The sequence below is a fragment of the Ovis canadensis genome, chromosome 24 (assembly GCF_042477335.2).
Source record: "Ovis canadensis isolate MfBH-ARS-UI-01 breed Bighorn chromosome 24, ARS-UI_OviCan_v2, whole genome shotgun sequence".
Taxonomy (NCBI): Eukaryota; Metazoa; Chordata; class Mammalia; order Artiodactyla; family Bovidae; genus Ovis; species Ovis canadensis.
In genome coordinates this window covers 17,124,268-17,139,969 of record NC_091268.1, presented here as the reverse complement: position 1 = coordinate 17,139,969, position 15,702 = coordinate 17,124,268, and the positions used below count along the sequence as shown (strand labels likewise).

Genomic DNA, 15,702 nt, shown 5'->3' with positions numbered 1-15,702 from the left:
GAGACCCCACAGGGCTCAGAGTCCTACATTTAGATTGATATGTTGGCTGCAATCTTCTGCAATGATGTAGGTGTTGTGGAAACTCTTCAAACTTCAGAAACATGAGACAAAGGAAAACCTGGCATTGTACTTTCCACCCCAAAGTGTGTAAGCTGTAAGAGAGCTAGGACATGTCTGATGAAGGTCCCTTAGACTAGCTTGTTGTGAAAGAAGGCCCACCTGGAGGCCTATGAGGATATAATATGGTATCTGCAACAGCACATCATCTGTGAAGTTCTAAGGGGTTATTTGAACTTCTAATCATAACTCTATGCATTTTAGATCCATACAATTATATAGGCATATAATTCCCTAAATCATCAGCACGCTCTAGTTTTTCCCTAAAACTACATTGCAAGCTGCACAGTCTAAGCTTTGTTCCATATTTCCTAAGTATTCCTTACAGTACCTATCATCGATGTAAGTATTGTCCCGAACACCGAATAAAATGAACCAGTCATGTTCACTTGGAAATAAACATCAACTTTGCCTGTCAGGAAGTGGCAAGACATCAAGGCAGTTTACCTTGAGAAAGGTAAGGCTCACCTCTTGCTTCATATGTGGAGATTAATCGGACTCCCAGTGCCATGGCAACATTGGAGAAGAGGCAAAAGGTAATCTTTTGGAAGAGGCTCCTTTGGGTGTATGTGAACGTAAGGTAGAGATAAGGGAGGTAGGTGAAGAAGAAGATGATGCCTCCTGAGGCAGTGGCAACATGAGCTGCAGATTCAGAAGGCAGAAATGAAAAGAGTTTCATCAATAATGCACAGTCTTTTCAGAAATTTTGATAGAAACCTTTTACACTTGCACTTTCACTATCAAAAGATGAAGAGGATTTGTTGTACTTTAAAAAAATGAATACATCTTATGAAAATGCACAAGCATTTAACTTCCTAGAGCTTTCTCTAATAGTGCATTAATAACATCTCCAACAGTAAAAACCGTCTTCTTCAAAGATGAAAGTGCAAGTCACTCAGTCGTGTCCGACTCTTTGCAACCCCATGAACTATGTATATGTATCTCCAGGCCAGAATACCGGAGTGGGTAGCCATTCCCTTCTCCAGGGGATCTTCCTAACCCAGGGATCGAACCCAGGTGTCCCGCATTGCAGGTGGATTCTTTACCAGCTGAGCCACAAGGGAAGCCCAAGAATATTGGAGTGGGTAGCCTATCTCTTCTCCAGGGGATCTTCCTGACCTGGGAATCAAACAGGAGTCTCCTGCGTTGCAGGCAGATTCTTTACCAACTGGGCTGTCAGTTCAGTTCAGCCGCTCAGTCATGTCCGACTCTTTGCGACGCCGTGAATCGCAGCACGCCAGGCCTCCCCGTCCATCACCAACTCCCAGAGTTCACTCAGACTCACATCCATCGAGTCAGTGATGCCATCCAGCCATCTCATCCTCTGCCGTCCCCTTCTCCTCCTGCCCCCAATCCCTCCCAGCGTCAGAGTCTTTTCCAATGAGTCAGGGAAGCCCAAAGATGAGCAGTAGATTAAACAGCATCTATGGAGCATTGCCTGGCACCGTGGCTAGCACTTTAGATACAGTATCTTATTTAATCTTCCTAACCTCCCTGTTTTCCAGAGAAGGAAATTTATTTATTTACCCACATTAAATAAATTTGCTCAAGATCATGGGACTCATAAACAATTGGTCAAGGATTCAAGATTTCCCACGCCCTGAAGAAAGCTGAGTGCCAAAGAATTGATGCTTTTGAACTGTGGTGTTGAAGAAGACTCTTGAGAGTCCCTTGGACTGCAAGGAGATCCAACCAGTCCATTCGGAAGGAGATCAGCCCTGGGTATTCTTTGGAAAGACTGACGCTAAAGCAGAAAGTCCAATACTTTGGCCACCTCATGCGAAGAGTTGACTCACTGGAAAAGACTCTGATGCGGAGAGGGATTGGGGGCAGGAGGAGAAGGGGATGACAGAGGATGAGATGGCTGGATGGCATCACCGACTCGATGGACATGAGTTTGGGTGAACTCTGGGAGTTGGTGATGGACAGGGAGGCCTGGTGTGCTGCAATTCATGGGGTCACAAAGTCGAACACTACTGAGTGACTGAACTGAACTGAACTGAAGCATAGTGGTTTCAGATCTGGAGATAAACCAATCAAATGGAAGTCTGGGAAATGAGTATAAAATAAAGGCAAACATTTTCGTTCTAGGAAATTAAGAGAACAAAGATCAAAAATGTAAGGATTGCATACATAACAGAAAGAACCACCGTTAAGGCATCAGGCAGCCCTTCACTGAGCCCGACCACATGAATGATGGCTGACTCTGGGTCTCCTCCAGCTTCTCTGAATTTGCTTCTTTCGTAAAGGCTGATAATAATTGCTAACACGTTCTAAGTGCTATCATTTTCCAGAGAAATGGATATGGCATCTTTGGATCTGCTCAAGGTCAGGATAAACACTGAGAGGCAAATGCAGTGCTCTGAGGCCAGAATAAGAGCTTCTGATACGTAACAAGTAAATCTAGTTGTTGGTCTACTTGATATATAGTAGTCTGCATCTGTTAATCCCATACTCCCGATTTATTCTCTCCCTTTTCCCTTTGCTAACAAGTTTGTTTTCTATGTCTGTGAGTGTGTTTCTGTTTTGTAAATAAGTTCGTTGGTATTTTTTTCAGATTTCACATGTAAGTAATATCATATGATATTTGCCTTGCTCTGACTTACTTCACTTAGTATGATAATCTCTAGGTCTATCCATGTTGCTACAAATGGCATTATTTCATTCTTTTTTATGGCTAATACTCCATTCTCTATACACCACATCTTCTTTATTCATTCATCTGCTGACAGACACTAATGTTGCTTTCATGTCTTGACCATTGTAAATAATGTTGCTATGAACATTGGGGTGCATGCATCTTTTTGAATTACAGTTTTTCTCTTTTGCAGATATATGACCAGGAGTGGGACTGCTGGATCATATGGTAATTTTTTTAAACTTTTATTTATTTATTTTTGTCTGCGCTGGGTCTTCATTGCTGTGAGCAGGCTTTTCTCTAGTTGAGGTGAGCCAGGGCTACTCTCTAGCTGCAGTGCACAGGCTTCTTGCTGTGCGGGCTTCTCAAGGTGCAGAGTATGGGCTTTAGGTGAGCTTCAGCAGTTGTGGTGCACAGGCTCAGCTGTCCCATGGCATGGTGGATCTTCCTGGGAAACTGGAAGGTCCAGGAAGATCTGAACCAGAGATCGAACCCATGTCCCCTGCATTGGCAGGAGGATTTTTATCCACTGCACCACCAGGGAATTCCCCAAGTTCTCTTAAACCCTCTTTTTTTGTGTCGCCAGCTGCCAGGCCTGTCCTCCATCAGTGTTTCTATCTGCACCTCTCCAGGTTGACCCATGACTCAATTTTTCTGCACTCTTTGGCATCACTTCTTATTATTTTTGCCTTTCATGATTCATCTATTCTACCTATCATTTTAGAGGTAACACCCCTCCTGACAGAACCAAATTCCCAGGAGTTCCTCTTTTATTATGGCGTCTTACTATTGTTATGCCACAACTTCACAATCAGGACCTGGAAAATTATCTGCCCTGGATGTCTTACCCCTTCTTTCCTTCCAAACTGTGATTTATCATTTCCATCTATTTTGAAATAACATTTAGAAGCCCAGAGAAGCATAAAGGTATACATATATGGAGATAATTTCACGTCTTTCATGGTGAATGGAATTATTCCATTGTTAAAGTAACCATACAAGTGAAAAATTGACTCTGAAGGAATAATAATTAATGCCATAGGTAATGGACACAGCAATGCTACCAAGAAAAGAAGTTATAAACACACTCCCTGACAGAAAATTGTATCAGGACTCACCTTTTTGGAAGAAAGTGCTGATCATGAATGCAAAGAAAATTGTGGCAATTGCAAAACACATTAGAAACACAAATATCAAACTAGGGTCACTGTTTCCAAACACTGCTGACTTGTCAAACTACAAAACAATCACAGGTGCGCATAATTATTACATGGAAAGAATGAAGGCGTAAAAGACCCTTAAAACAATGTGTACATTTTAAAAAACCAGGACTATCTTAAACAAAACAATATATATGTAGGTTTTTAAGGCAGACCTTTAATCCGGCTTCCATTACCATTTACAAATCATGCTCTGTGTGTATACCTTTTTTAAGGAAAGCATAAGTTTGAATTCAATTTCTGGCCCAATGTGAATGTTCTTTTTGCTTTAATAAGAGAGTTTATCCTATTTACCATTATAACTACTGCAAATAATTTTAGTATTCTTTTTGATATTTTATATCTCCTCTTTTTTTATTTTCAGGCAATTTTCTTTGTTTATATATTTTGCTATATAGTCTGAGTTTTCCTGCCTTTCTACATTCAAAATGCCCCAATTTTGGTAATTTAGAAGGCAAATTTTCATGTATCCATATATTATAATTTAGTTATTAAACACAAGTTACTGAATTGGAACACAAAATTCCATTGACAGCATAAAAGGAAAAATTAACATGATACCTGGGCATAAAAGAACATTCTTAACTTTTACAATAGCTATTTTCAATTATTTACAGAGCACAAAATTTGCTATGTTTTAAAGTTTATAACTCAACTTTCCTAATGAACTAATCACACTCAGGCCCACTACTTGAAGACTGGAGAAGTGGAGGGAGGGCAAAGCTCTCCCAGATCATAAATTTCAATGCTTCCTCTGCCAAAGGCTTAGCAAATACCACCACATGTCAACCTGAGGTTTTTAAAATGTTCATCAATTACTGTGTTTTCACCATCTCTTGAATCTCACCACCGCCACCCACACCACACCATACTTTCCCCCCATTATCTTCAGAGCTTAGCACATCCTGAAAGACAAGAGACATGTACCTCTATGCAGAACAGAAAGGTCATGAAAGAAACCACAATGGAGGCAGAAATGAAGAACACGATGAACCAAGCCACCCAGTGTTGCCAGCTGTGCAGCCCCATCATGCACATATACTCCTAGAAAGAGCGAAAGAACCAGACGTTACAGGGTCTTCAGGCTCAGTCTGAACTGGTCTGGTTTAGCTGTCTGTTACTGAAGCCTGAGCAGTCTGGAATAAAGGGTCCCATGTGTGTCCTGGGAAGAGGCAGATCATGGATGTGATGGGGACTGAGTTGCAAAGAAATCAACAAACCAGACAGTGGCGTTTCTCTGGTAGAGACAGACCTTGGATCAAAATTATTCTTCTTTGGCTATGGTTAGTAAACTGCTGGTTCATTCATTTATTGAACACTGACTATCCGTGAATGGCTCCTATGGCCCTGAGGATAGAACCTAAAGTCCTCGGCATCCTGTGCTCTGGTCACAGAAAATCTTCCCATAATTCAGGAAACACATCTCAACCTCTGTGTCTTTTTTGTTTGCTTTGCCTCTCATACATGTTGCTCTGACCCTTTCTTCTCTCATTCTCTCTTTACCTATTGAAATCTTGCTTGATTTTCAAAACCTAGTTCAAGTGTTACCTGCTCTGTGAAGCCTTCTCTGCTCAGCTCCGCCCTTGCCCCATACAGCCATCACATCCACACATCCCATTACCCAAGCACTGGGGGCTCCTTTGTAACGTGTGACCTTACCACCATGAATCACCCGAGGAAAAGGACAGTGTCATTTTTATCTGTAACTCACACGCATATGTCTAGCAAACACAGGAGAAAAAAATGTCTGGTAAGTGAATAAAAGCAAAGCTCTATGCTGGGTACCATGCAGAAAAAATACTACAGGCAGAGCAACTGCATTCCAAAAGTTCACAGTCTCGTACTGGAGATAAATATGTGGTAATAAACCTGTATACTCCATGCCCTAAGTACAGAAATAGAGTTTTTATCTTTTATAAAGACCAGAAGAGGTAGTAGGTCAAGGAATCAAAAACGAGTTGGTTAAAGCAGGGAATCACAAAAACGACATACACGATTTAAAACTTCATCTTTACATAAACACGTAATGTGGGCCAGTACTGCGACGTCAGAACACGAACTCTTCTTCTGAAGCGTGTGCTGCTCATGGAGCACTGGAGCTCATGTGACTGTGCTGGGCCTTCACTTGGGTGCAGGCTTTTCGCTAGGGGCTACTCTTCATTGTGGTCCACGGGCTTCTCACTGCGGTGGCTTCTCTTGCTGTGGAGCATGGGCTCTAGGAACCACAGGCTTCACTAGCTGCAACACACAGGCTCAGTAACTGCAGCTCGGGGCCCCAGCACATGCGCTCTGAGACACCAAAGGCCTTCTGATTTCTTATTTAATATTACATCTTCTGTTGTATGTGCTTTTGTGTGTATGTGTGATTCCCTTTGTTTTCTATCTTTTGGTATATGGACTATATTTTCTTTCTTTTTATTTTCTCCAGGGTTTTTAATAATTAAATGTCCTACTTTTCAATACTATCTGGTGTTTACTTTTAAGCTTTTCAGAAGTGTTCTTTATTCTTGTCTAGAGAACAAACTCCGGTGTGAAATAGGAAACATACAACCAAGTCAATGATCTGAGTGAAAATATTCAATGCCCACCCCCTTCCCTCCACCAATCTGTTGTTGAAATGACTTAACAAATAGGAAAGAGAAAACTCCCCCCCTGAACTGGCAATGAAAAAGGGTTTCCAACAGCACACCAGAAGCTTCTGGCTTCCGTGGAGCTTTTCAGTCCATGCAGAGCCAAGTGGAGAGGCCTGCCATCAGGTCCTGTCTCACCAGCACCCGTCACAGTGGGTTAATATCCCTACCTTCCACCGCATCTGATCAAGCAGGAAACGCCCCACCCCCCACGGCCTCCCACAGCAGACTGATCACATGAGAAGGCAGAGCAAACGAGACATCACTGTTGAGGCTAAGCATGGCTCACGGAGCCACTGGCCACCTATTTTACATAAGAATCAACAAAAAGAGAAGAAAGCAGAGAGACTGAGAAGAGAAGATTTTCTTAAAGAGCAAAAAGTGAGGAGAGAAGTAACAAGAGAGATTAAGTAAGGAACAGAGGAGGGCAGAAAGATCTACCCTATCTTAAGTTGTGGCTTCTAGAGAACGCTCCCTGTCTACCCTGCCACAAAATAAGACTGAGTTAATTTTGGATGATTATTCCTCTCATTTGTCAGTTAGTCAGTTCACAAACATTTTCGCACACCTATCATGTGTGAGGCAGTGTGCTGGCAAGTCAGGAAACTAGGACAGACACTCCCCTTCTGAAAGGAAGAGTTCACCTAATAACATGAGCTAATCTGCAAGCCAGTTAAGATGGTGAAAGAACATCCAAGTTCCAACTCACTTCAAAGGCTGCTCTCATACCTGAAGCCGCCTCTCACCTGCCCTGGCCACCCTCCTCCCCTGGCCATTGTTTATTAGCAATTCCCACACATTCCTGGCCACCTGTCTGTTATGACAGGATTACCTTCAGCTTTCTCTCCTTCTCCAGTACGATGGAATTGATGGTGATGAGCTCAATGCAGATGAAGCTGAGCATAAGGAAAAGAGGGAACTCATTCTGAAGGACGAGGAAGAAGAGGTCCCGGACATATGCACCATGCGGGAATCTCTTCAGAAGCACAGTGAGGCTCTGAAACAGCCCGGTCGTCTCAGCGGGAGCGTGGTGCCACATGATGGCTCTATCTGTCGCGTGCTGTATGGCCAGGAAGCCTTCTTGGTAATATCCTGCGTGAAAAACAGCGGGTACAAGCACAGGAGATTAGGAACAAAGATGCAAAACAGCTGATAATCAGATGGGTGACGGCTAGCCATTCACATACAGTCAGGAATAGAAAAGGCACTGCTATAGCCAAGGTGCTACGATATAGAAGAAAAAGTCACAGTGGGACTCGTGCGGCGGAGGGAAGGTGTCTTTTATCAGAAAAATGAGACAGACAAATGAGGGATACCCAACACAGCCATCGTCGGGGCAGGGGGGCATCTCCTCCCGAGTCCTCAGGCTCTGCGGAGGGTGCCCACTCTGCAGTTGTGCTCTCCACCACACAGGAAGAGTCAAATTCAAAGAACTTGGAAGACGGAGCCCCTCTCAAATGCTGTGACCTGTCCCTGAACTGTCCCTGCTGTAGTCCAAGGGTTATGGTCACTGAATTTTGCTGCCAAACCTCAAAACCAGTCTTCACCATAAACAACCCTTGTTTCAATACAGCATAGCTGGTGTGCCAAGGTCAGCTTTGGGGAACAATACATAGACCGAGAGGCAAAGATCCCTGGTCCTGGAGTTTTCTAAGAAATAATAGCCCACGTCCAAGCAAGGGTCACCAGCCCTCCACACTGGCAGAGCCGAGCAGGGTATGCCAGCATTAGGGTAGAGAGGACCGAGGTCTTCTGGTGCCTGAGACCTAGGGAGGCCTCCAGATATGTCAGGATGAAAAGGGCAGGAACAAACTGTTAACAATAAAAGTCTGGGAACTGTTACATATCCGTGCTTGCAAGCAGGAGAACTGCCACAGAACTGCTAACAGCCTTTCTAGAATCACATGAAACTATAAACCCTGGGCCTTGGATTCCCACTTGGGGGGCTTCCAAGCCCAAGGCTTCAGGTCAATAGTGTGGCCACTCTACAAGGCGCTGCAGACTGGCGACTTAGTTTCCTAAAAGCAGTTCATCCCCAAGGGCGCAGAGGACGGTCACCCTAAACCCCTCATGAGGACAGAGGCCAAAACACGACAGGGGCTTGGAGGGCGCGAGTCCCAGAGAGGCCTGGTCCATGCGCTCCAGGCAGGAGGCCACTGCTTACTGTGGAGGAAACAGGAGGCACGAGTCTCCCCGCCGCCCCACTGTTTTCCCTCAGCACAGGGAGCTAACGGCAAGGACACACTGTTATAAGCGGGAACATAGAGAAAGCGCTCATTCTTGAAAAATGCTGCCATTCTTCTCGAACAATTCAGTATCATTACAAGACAATTAGCGGCTAAACTGCTGGACTAACTTACTCTAGAATGTAAGCATTTTACTAAATGCCACATTCCTTTTTTTAATGTTAATTTATTTGGCTGCACTGGGGCTTAATCGTGGCACGTGGGATCTTCAGCTGTGGCATGTGGGATCTAGCTCCCTGACCAGGGATTGAACCCAGGCCCCCCACATTAGGAACACAGAGTCTTAGCCACTGGACCACCAGGGTAGTTCCCTGAATGCCACATTTCTAAATGCACTGCTTCAGCCTCTTCTGAAATGTTAGTTTAGCAAGTGTTCAGACACAAAAGCAACACAAACGGCATCATTAAGACTGGATGAAACCAGCTGACGATGCAGAGAGGCTTCCTCACCTGGAGCTCCCCCTTCAGAAACTCCGTAGTCTCGGGGCTCTTGGCTTAGGTTCGGAGGATAAAGAAAGGATGTGAGCCAGCCCTGCATGTCATCTTGTTGGAGGATTAACCTCAAGGATAAATAATTCCTCTGAAAGAAACTGAAGCGCAAGTAGTACTTAACCTATGAAGAACAGAGAGAAAACAAAGGCAGTCATGAGATCGAGGAACTCAGAAATGGAACAGGACCCAGCAAGGGTGTGCCTGACATTAGCTGTGACAGGAGGAAGGGCACCCGCGCTGGGAGACATCCTCTGGGAGCACACACGGACATGTCTTCCCTGCATCCTTCTGTGACCAGCCTAAGAAACAAGAGGGGTCACAACTCCCATCAGGAAAGCGGTGCTGCGCAAAGGCTCTGAGTGCAGGCTCTGGAGCCAGACCACCGGGATCCAAACCCCCATCTCCTAATGAGCAGCCACGGCCATCTGGGCAAGTTACCTAACCTTGCCTAGGTTTCCTCATCAGTAAAACAGGAATGATGTTAACAGTACCTACCTCCAAGGTGCTGTGGGATCAAGTAAGATGGTCCCTGGGATGGGCTTGGCATTTGTAAGTGTCCAACATCCTGCACCAGTTCTAACAACTGATTGTTAAACTGTACCAGTTCCAGTTCAGCCACTTAGACAGGTCCGACTCTTTCCGATTCCATGAACCACAGCACGCCAGGCCTCCCTGTCCGTCACCAACTCCCAGAGCCCACCCAAACTCATGTCCATTGAGTCGGTGATGCCATCCAACTATCTCATCCTCTGTCATCCCCTTTCCCTCCTGCCCTCAATCTTTCCCAGCATCAGAGTCTTTTCAAATGAGTCAGCTCTTTGCATCAGGTGGCCAAAGTATTGGAGTTTCAGCTTCAGCATCAGTCCTTCCAAAGAACACCCAGGACTGATCTCCTTTAGGACGGACTGGTTGGATCTCCTTGCAGTCCAAGGGACTCTCAAGAGTCTTCTCCAACACCACAGTTCAAAAGCATCAATTCTTTGGTGCTCAGCTTTCTTCACAGTCCAACTCTCACATCCATATATGACCACTGGAAAAACCATAGCTTTGACTAGATGGGCCTTTGTTGGCAAAGTAATGTCTCTGCTTTTCAATATGCTGTCTAGGTTGGTCATAGCTTTCCTTCTAAGAAGTAACCATCTTTTAATTTCATGGCTGCAATCACCATCTGCAGTGATTTTGGAGCCCAGAGATATAAAGTCAGCCACTGTTTCCACTGTTTCCCCATCTATTTACCACAGCAGAGCACAAAAGCTATACATCAGTGGTTTTCCCATCCTAAAGCAGAAATCAAATATTCTGATATTTAAAACATTGCCTTTTCTTTAAATGAACAGATCCACTATATCTGAAGTCCATGGGATTAGTAATAATGACAATGACTATTCCTTCTGGAAAATGCCTCTACTCCATAGGCATAAAACTCATTTAATCCTCACACTAGTTCTATGAGTTAGGAACTACTATTAATTCCATTACACTGATAGAGAAACTAAGGCCCAAGAATGACAGTGGCTGTCCCAAGGTTACACAGGAGGAAGAACACAACTGGGACTCCAGTCTATGGGGTTGGGCACTGAGGCCCCCTTCTGTAGCCCAGTGGCTGAAAAGATGCCATCCTGCACCCTCAGGACACAGGCTCGCTCCAAAATGTCTTCTCTTTCGAAGAACAAGAAAACAGGACGTAAGGTATGAAATCAGGAGTACTGTCTGATCTCCTCTGGATATAAGACAGCCACCAGCCAACAAAGCTGATGAGGCACAGCTCGGTAATAAGATCGCTTACTGAACTCGCGTTGAAGGCAGGCATCATGAGAAGACTGTGACGGAAGAGATGCTCTTACCTCAAGTGGCAAGGGTTCCATGCTGTCATTGAAGTCATGATAAAAAACAATCCCAGCCAATACATAAAAAGCTTTGGGATCTTGAATTATGTACTTTTCAAACAAAGGTACTGAAGAGTAGCCTAGAACTACAAAGAGAAAACCCCAGTTAGTGAGTGGTTGGCAGGGGAATGAGGATGGGGGTGTTAAATGCTCCCCAACTACCCCCTTCCACCCCAAAAGATACGGACTTCCACCTCCTCGGCTGGCAAATGTCACTCACTCCTTCATCCTGCAAACAAATGCGCACATCCTACATAAGACACCCAGAACCATCATGGGCAGTGGGAATGCATAATCAATGATAACAGCTAAACCTCTGTAGGGTCTCAAAGCTCATGTGTATTTGAGTTCTTCTAGGCTGACTCACTGGAAAAGACACTGATGCTGGGAAAGATTGAGGGCAAGAGAAGGGGCAACAGAGAATGAGACGGTTGGATAGCGTCACCAACTTGATGGATATGAGTCTGAGCAAACTCCGGGAGATGGTGAAGGACAGGGAGGCCCAGTGTGCTGCAGTCCATGGAGTCACAAAGAGTCGGACACAACTTAGTGACTGAACAACAACAAAGCTGCACTTGGGACTGACGTAGATGGAACACAATTCTTGTTCACATGAATGAGAAAATTATCACTGCATTTCCAGCTTCTCTTCATGGTTATAAAAACCAAAAGTGGAAACAAAATCATCAAGAAGTATAGCTGCTCTGAAGAATTAAGTTTTACAGGTCACCTGCCCTCACATCAGACTGGCAATTCAGGATCCTCCTTGAGAATAATTCTTTCTTGGAAGGTTGAAGGTGTGACTACACCACTGAGCACGCAGTGCTGCCAAGGGCAATGTTTGATTCCTCGGAAGTAACTAGAAACCTGTGAGACTTCTGTTCCTTGATCCCTGGGTTCAGAAATGTCACCAACACAGGCCCACCTTTGCCCTTTCTTGTTCCCTTGCTTGTGATGAGTGCGTCCGCCCAAGCTGGCGATGCCCGTGTTCAGAAAGCTTTTCTCTATTGCTGTTTTCTTCCTGTCATTTGTCACCTTTCTTTCTTCCAGAAATCTGAACAGACGAGCTGGGACTTCCAGACATACCCTTCATGTCTATCCCCTCCTCCTTCATACATATTCCTTCATCCATTTCTTGGTCTCTTGGCTTTACAGTCTTAAGAGGCTTGACTTTACCTTCCCCATCACCAACAGAACTTCACACATGTCCATCCTATTATTTCCATGAATGTTATTTTGATAGTCATTTTTAATTTCTAAGTCCTCTGTTTCTTCCACTGTTTCCTTTTTTATGGGGGCCTGGTTTCACTTTGGAGTGGCAATATTTTCTCAAATGTCTCTGAAAATACGAATGAGAATTTTTTATCAACTAGATTAAAAAACAAAAACAAAAACAGGGCATGTACCTGGTAGAACTCTGAGTAATCCTAAAGGTTAAACAATGGAGTCCTTCAGCTACCACTGGCTCCTGATTCCTTTATCATGACACAATCTCTGTAAGCCAATTTCTTTTGTATACTAAAAAAAATCCATGACTTATGTTTTTGGTCATGATGGAGTAACAGAGATTGAATTTATCCTCCTACCACAAATAACCAAAAAATTGGACAGGCAAGAAAAGAATAAAGTTTTTCAGACAATGGCCAATACACAGCACAGCATTATGATTCCTGGGAAGAGAAACAAATAAGATGACCACTAAGAGTGCTCTGGTTTTCTGTCTGAAGGCACATTTCGGACCACAGAACAGGGAGGGGGAACCCAAGTGGAACGCAGACAGCTATGTGGCTGTGTTGACAGAGGTTTGAGTTGGAAGAGTCTGAAGTGGCTTTAAGTTGCAGGCCAGAGTTCCCAGGAGAAGAAGGCTGCGCTGGGAAATGGCCCCAGAAACCTGCTCAGAGGACCCTTTAATGACTCCTATGATGTGCCCTGCCTGGGTGAGCAGGACAGGATGGGCTCAGTGGTGCCCAGAGCCCACTGAGACCAAGAGGCACTTGAGTTCTGACCAGCCAGTGGGGACAGTTCCTGGTGATCACTTGAGGTATTCAGAAGAGTCACACCTTAGTAACGGAATAAATTAACTTTAAAGCACAAGCTGTTCCACACCTTGCCCCACACACAAAGAAGATTAAAACAACTCCTGAACTTTACCTTTTTACCAGAACAAAACCCACTCTAGATTAAACAACCACTTGATCCACAAAAGCTGAGACTTGATCCATTCTCAAACTGTATGATCAAGACTTTTCCGTTTTGTAGAGAAGTTCATTTGAACCTTTTTCTTAGATTACCATAGAAGCATTGTCATATGGTGCCTGTCTTTCTCTGTCTGACTTCACTCAGTGTGACAGTGAAGGTGAGGGAGAAATTGGAAGACTGTGACTGACATATACATACCATTATATATAAAATGGATAATAAGTACCTACTGTATAGAACATATTACTATACTCTGTAATGAGCCACACGGGAAAAGAACCTACAAGAGTGGGGAGATATATGTGTGTGTGTGTGTGTGTGTGTGTGTATTACTGATTCACTTTGCTATATTCGTGAAGCTAACACAATGTTGTTGCTGTCGCCGTCGTCGTCTAGTCATTCAGTCATGCTCAACTCCTTTGGGATCCCATGGAACTTCTAATAAAATTTTTAAAAAAAGACTTTCTTTTTCTTCCTCTGTATTACTTTTTTGATTACTTTTTTGATGTTAGCAGTTTCTGGGACTAAGACTTCCCAGCTGAAGTTCTAAATGGAATAATGAGGGCCCTGTCTCTTTTCTTCTACATTTTGTCACTTCATCTCTCTCTGTGTTGTATTCTGAAAGTCTCCTTCAGCTCTGTCTTCCAGTGCACCAGTTTTACCTTCAACTGAGTTTTGTATTATATTCTGATTATTTTTCACTTCTAGAAGTTCTGTTTGGCTCTTTTTCCCCCCTCACATCTGCTAGGCAACTCTTATAGTGGAATGCTATCTACAAACACTTTCAGGTTGTCTTTTATATTTTAAATCTAGTAAACATGGTGATTTCATAATGTGAGGCTAATAATCCATCATCTGAAGTATCTCTGGTTCTGTTTCTGCCGCCTGTCATTCACACTGATCTTCACCCTTGCTCTCTTGCTTCCTGGTATGTGCTCACTGACTGTGACACATCTGTGGCTGCCCTTCTTTGACATACAGAATCATGGCATGTTCTTGCAGAGGAGGGTAACATTTGCATCTGGCCATCAACATCTCACTTTGTACTTTGAGGGGTTTTCTCTTCTCCTTTTCTTTTGACAACCAGGGGATGTGAATCTGGGCTCCAAACCCCGGGGGCGGGCGCTCCTGCTGCTGTGCTGTTTTCTCAAAGCCCCTCCGGGGTGGGAAAGAGGCTTGTCCCCTTCCGGCTCAGGCTTACAGTGCGAGTACAGGCATTTGGGGTCCCAGCTCCATGGGCGATGGTCTCCTACGAGACATCCCACCTGAATGAGCTCAGTTCCCTCTTGTACGATGCAGGTTTCACAAGAAGCAGTTTGGGGATCCCATTGACCTCTCTCTGTGCTCCTTCCTTCACCTGGATTTTTTTTTTAATAAAAATATCTAAGAGTGCAGAAGTACTTTAACAATATGATAAATAAAATGTAGGTTAAGAAGAGTTCATTCAAGACAATCCAATTTTTGTTAGAAAAAAGGAAACAAGTGTGTATACAAGGCTTTAAAAAATCAAAGTGAAAGTCACTCAGTCGTGTCCAACTCTTTGTGACCCCATGGACTATACAGTCCATGGAATTCTCTAGGCCAGAATACTGGAGTTGGTAGCCATTCCCTTCTCCAGGGGATCTTACCAACCAAGGGATCGAACCCAGGTCTCCCACACTGCAAGTGGATTCTTTAGCAGCTGAGCCACCAGGAAAGCCCATACAAGGTTTTAAATAGCACTTATATCTGGGTGATAGGATTATGAGTACATTTGCCTTTTATCCTATACAAAGATTTGTTGTTGTTCTTTTGTTTCCTTAGCCTTATTTAGGTTGCCTTTTTAAATACATATATATACATACACACATATTTTGTTAAATTGTACAAAATAGTATACTTACAGGAAGGCATACAAAACACAAAGATTCAGTTTAATGAACACTTATAAAATTAACATCTAAGTAATTAATCCCTGGATCAATATATTTTTCAGTTCAGTTCAGTTGCTCAGTCATGTCCAACTCTTTGGGACCCCATGAATCACAGTACACCAGGCCTCCCTGTCCATCACCATCTCCCAGAGTTCACTCAGACTCATGTCCATCGGGTCGGTGATGCCATCCAGCCATCTCATCCTCGGTCGTCCCCTTCTCCTCCTGCCCCCAATCCCTCCCAGCATCAGAGTCTTTTCCAATGAGTCAACTCTTCGCATGAGGTGGCCAAAGTACTGGAGTTTCAGCTTCAGCATCAGTCCTTCCAAAGAAATCACAGGGCTGATCTCCTTCAGAATGG

General features: G+C 44.0%; 1 protein-coding gene across 1 annotated transcript in view; it reads right to left on the bottom strand.

Annotated features, from left to right (window-relative positions):
- Nucleotides 1–11,239, bottom strand: part of LOC138429251 (ATP-binding cassette sub-family A member 17-like) — a 75,008-nt gene extending 63,769 nt beyond the window's left edge. The window contains exons 1-6 of the mRNA XM_069570538.1: nt 11,188–11,239; nt 9,302–9,464; nt 7,438–7,697; nt 4,903–5,019; nt 3,874–3,991; nt 586–759 (exon numbers count right to left, since the gene is read on the bottom strand). Of these exons, the coding sequence (XP_069426639.1) occupies nt 586–759; nt 3,874–3,991; nt 4,903–5,019; nt 7,438–7,697; nt 9,302–9,464; nt 11,188–11,208 (853 nt within the window). The 5' untranslated portion in view covers nt 11,209–11,239. The remainder of the gene's footprint in view (nt 1–585; nt 760–3,873; nt 3,992–4,902; nt 5,020–7,437; nt 7,698–9,301; nt 9,465–11,187) is intronic.
- Between the last annotated feature and the right edge of the window lie 4,463 nt (nt 11,240–15,702).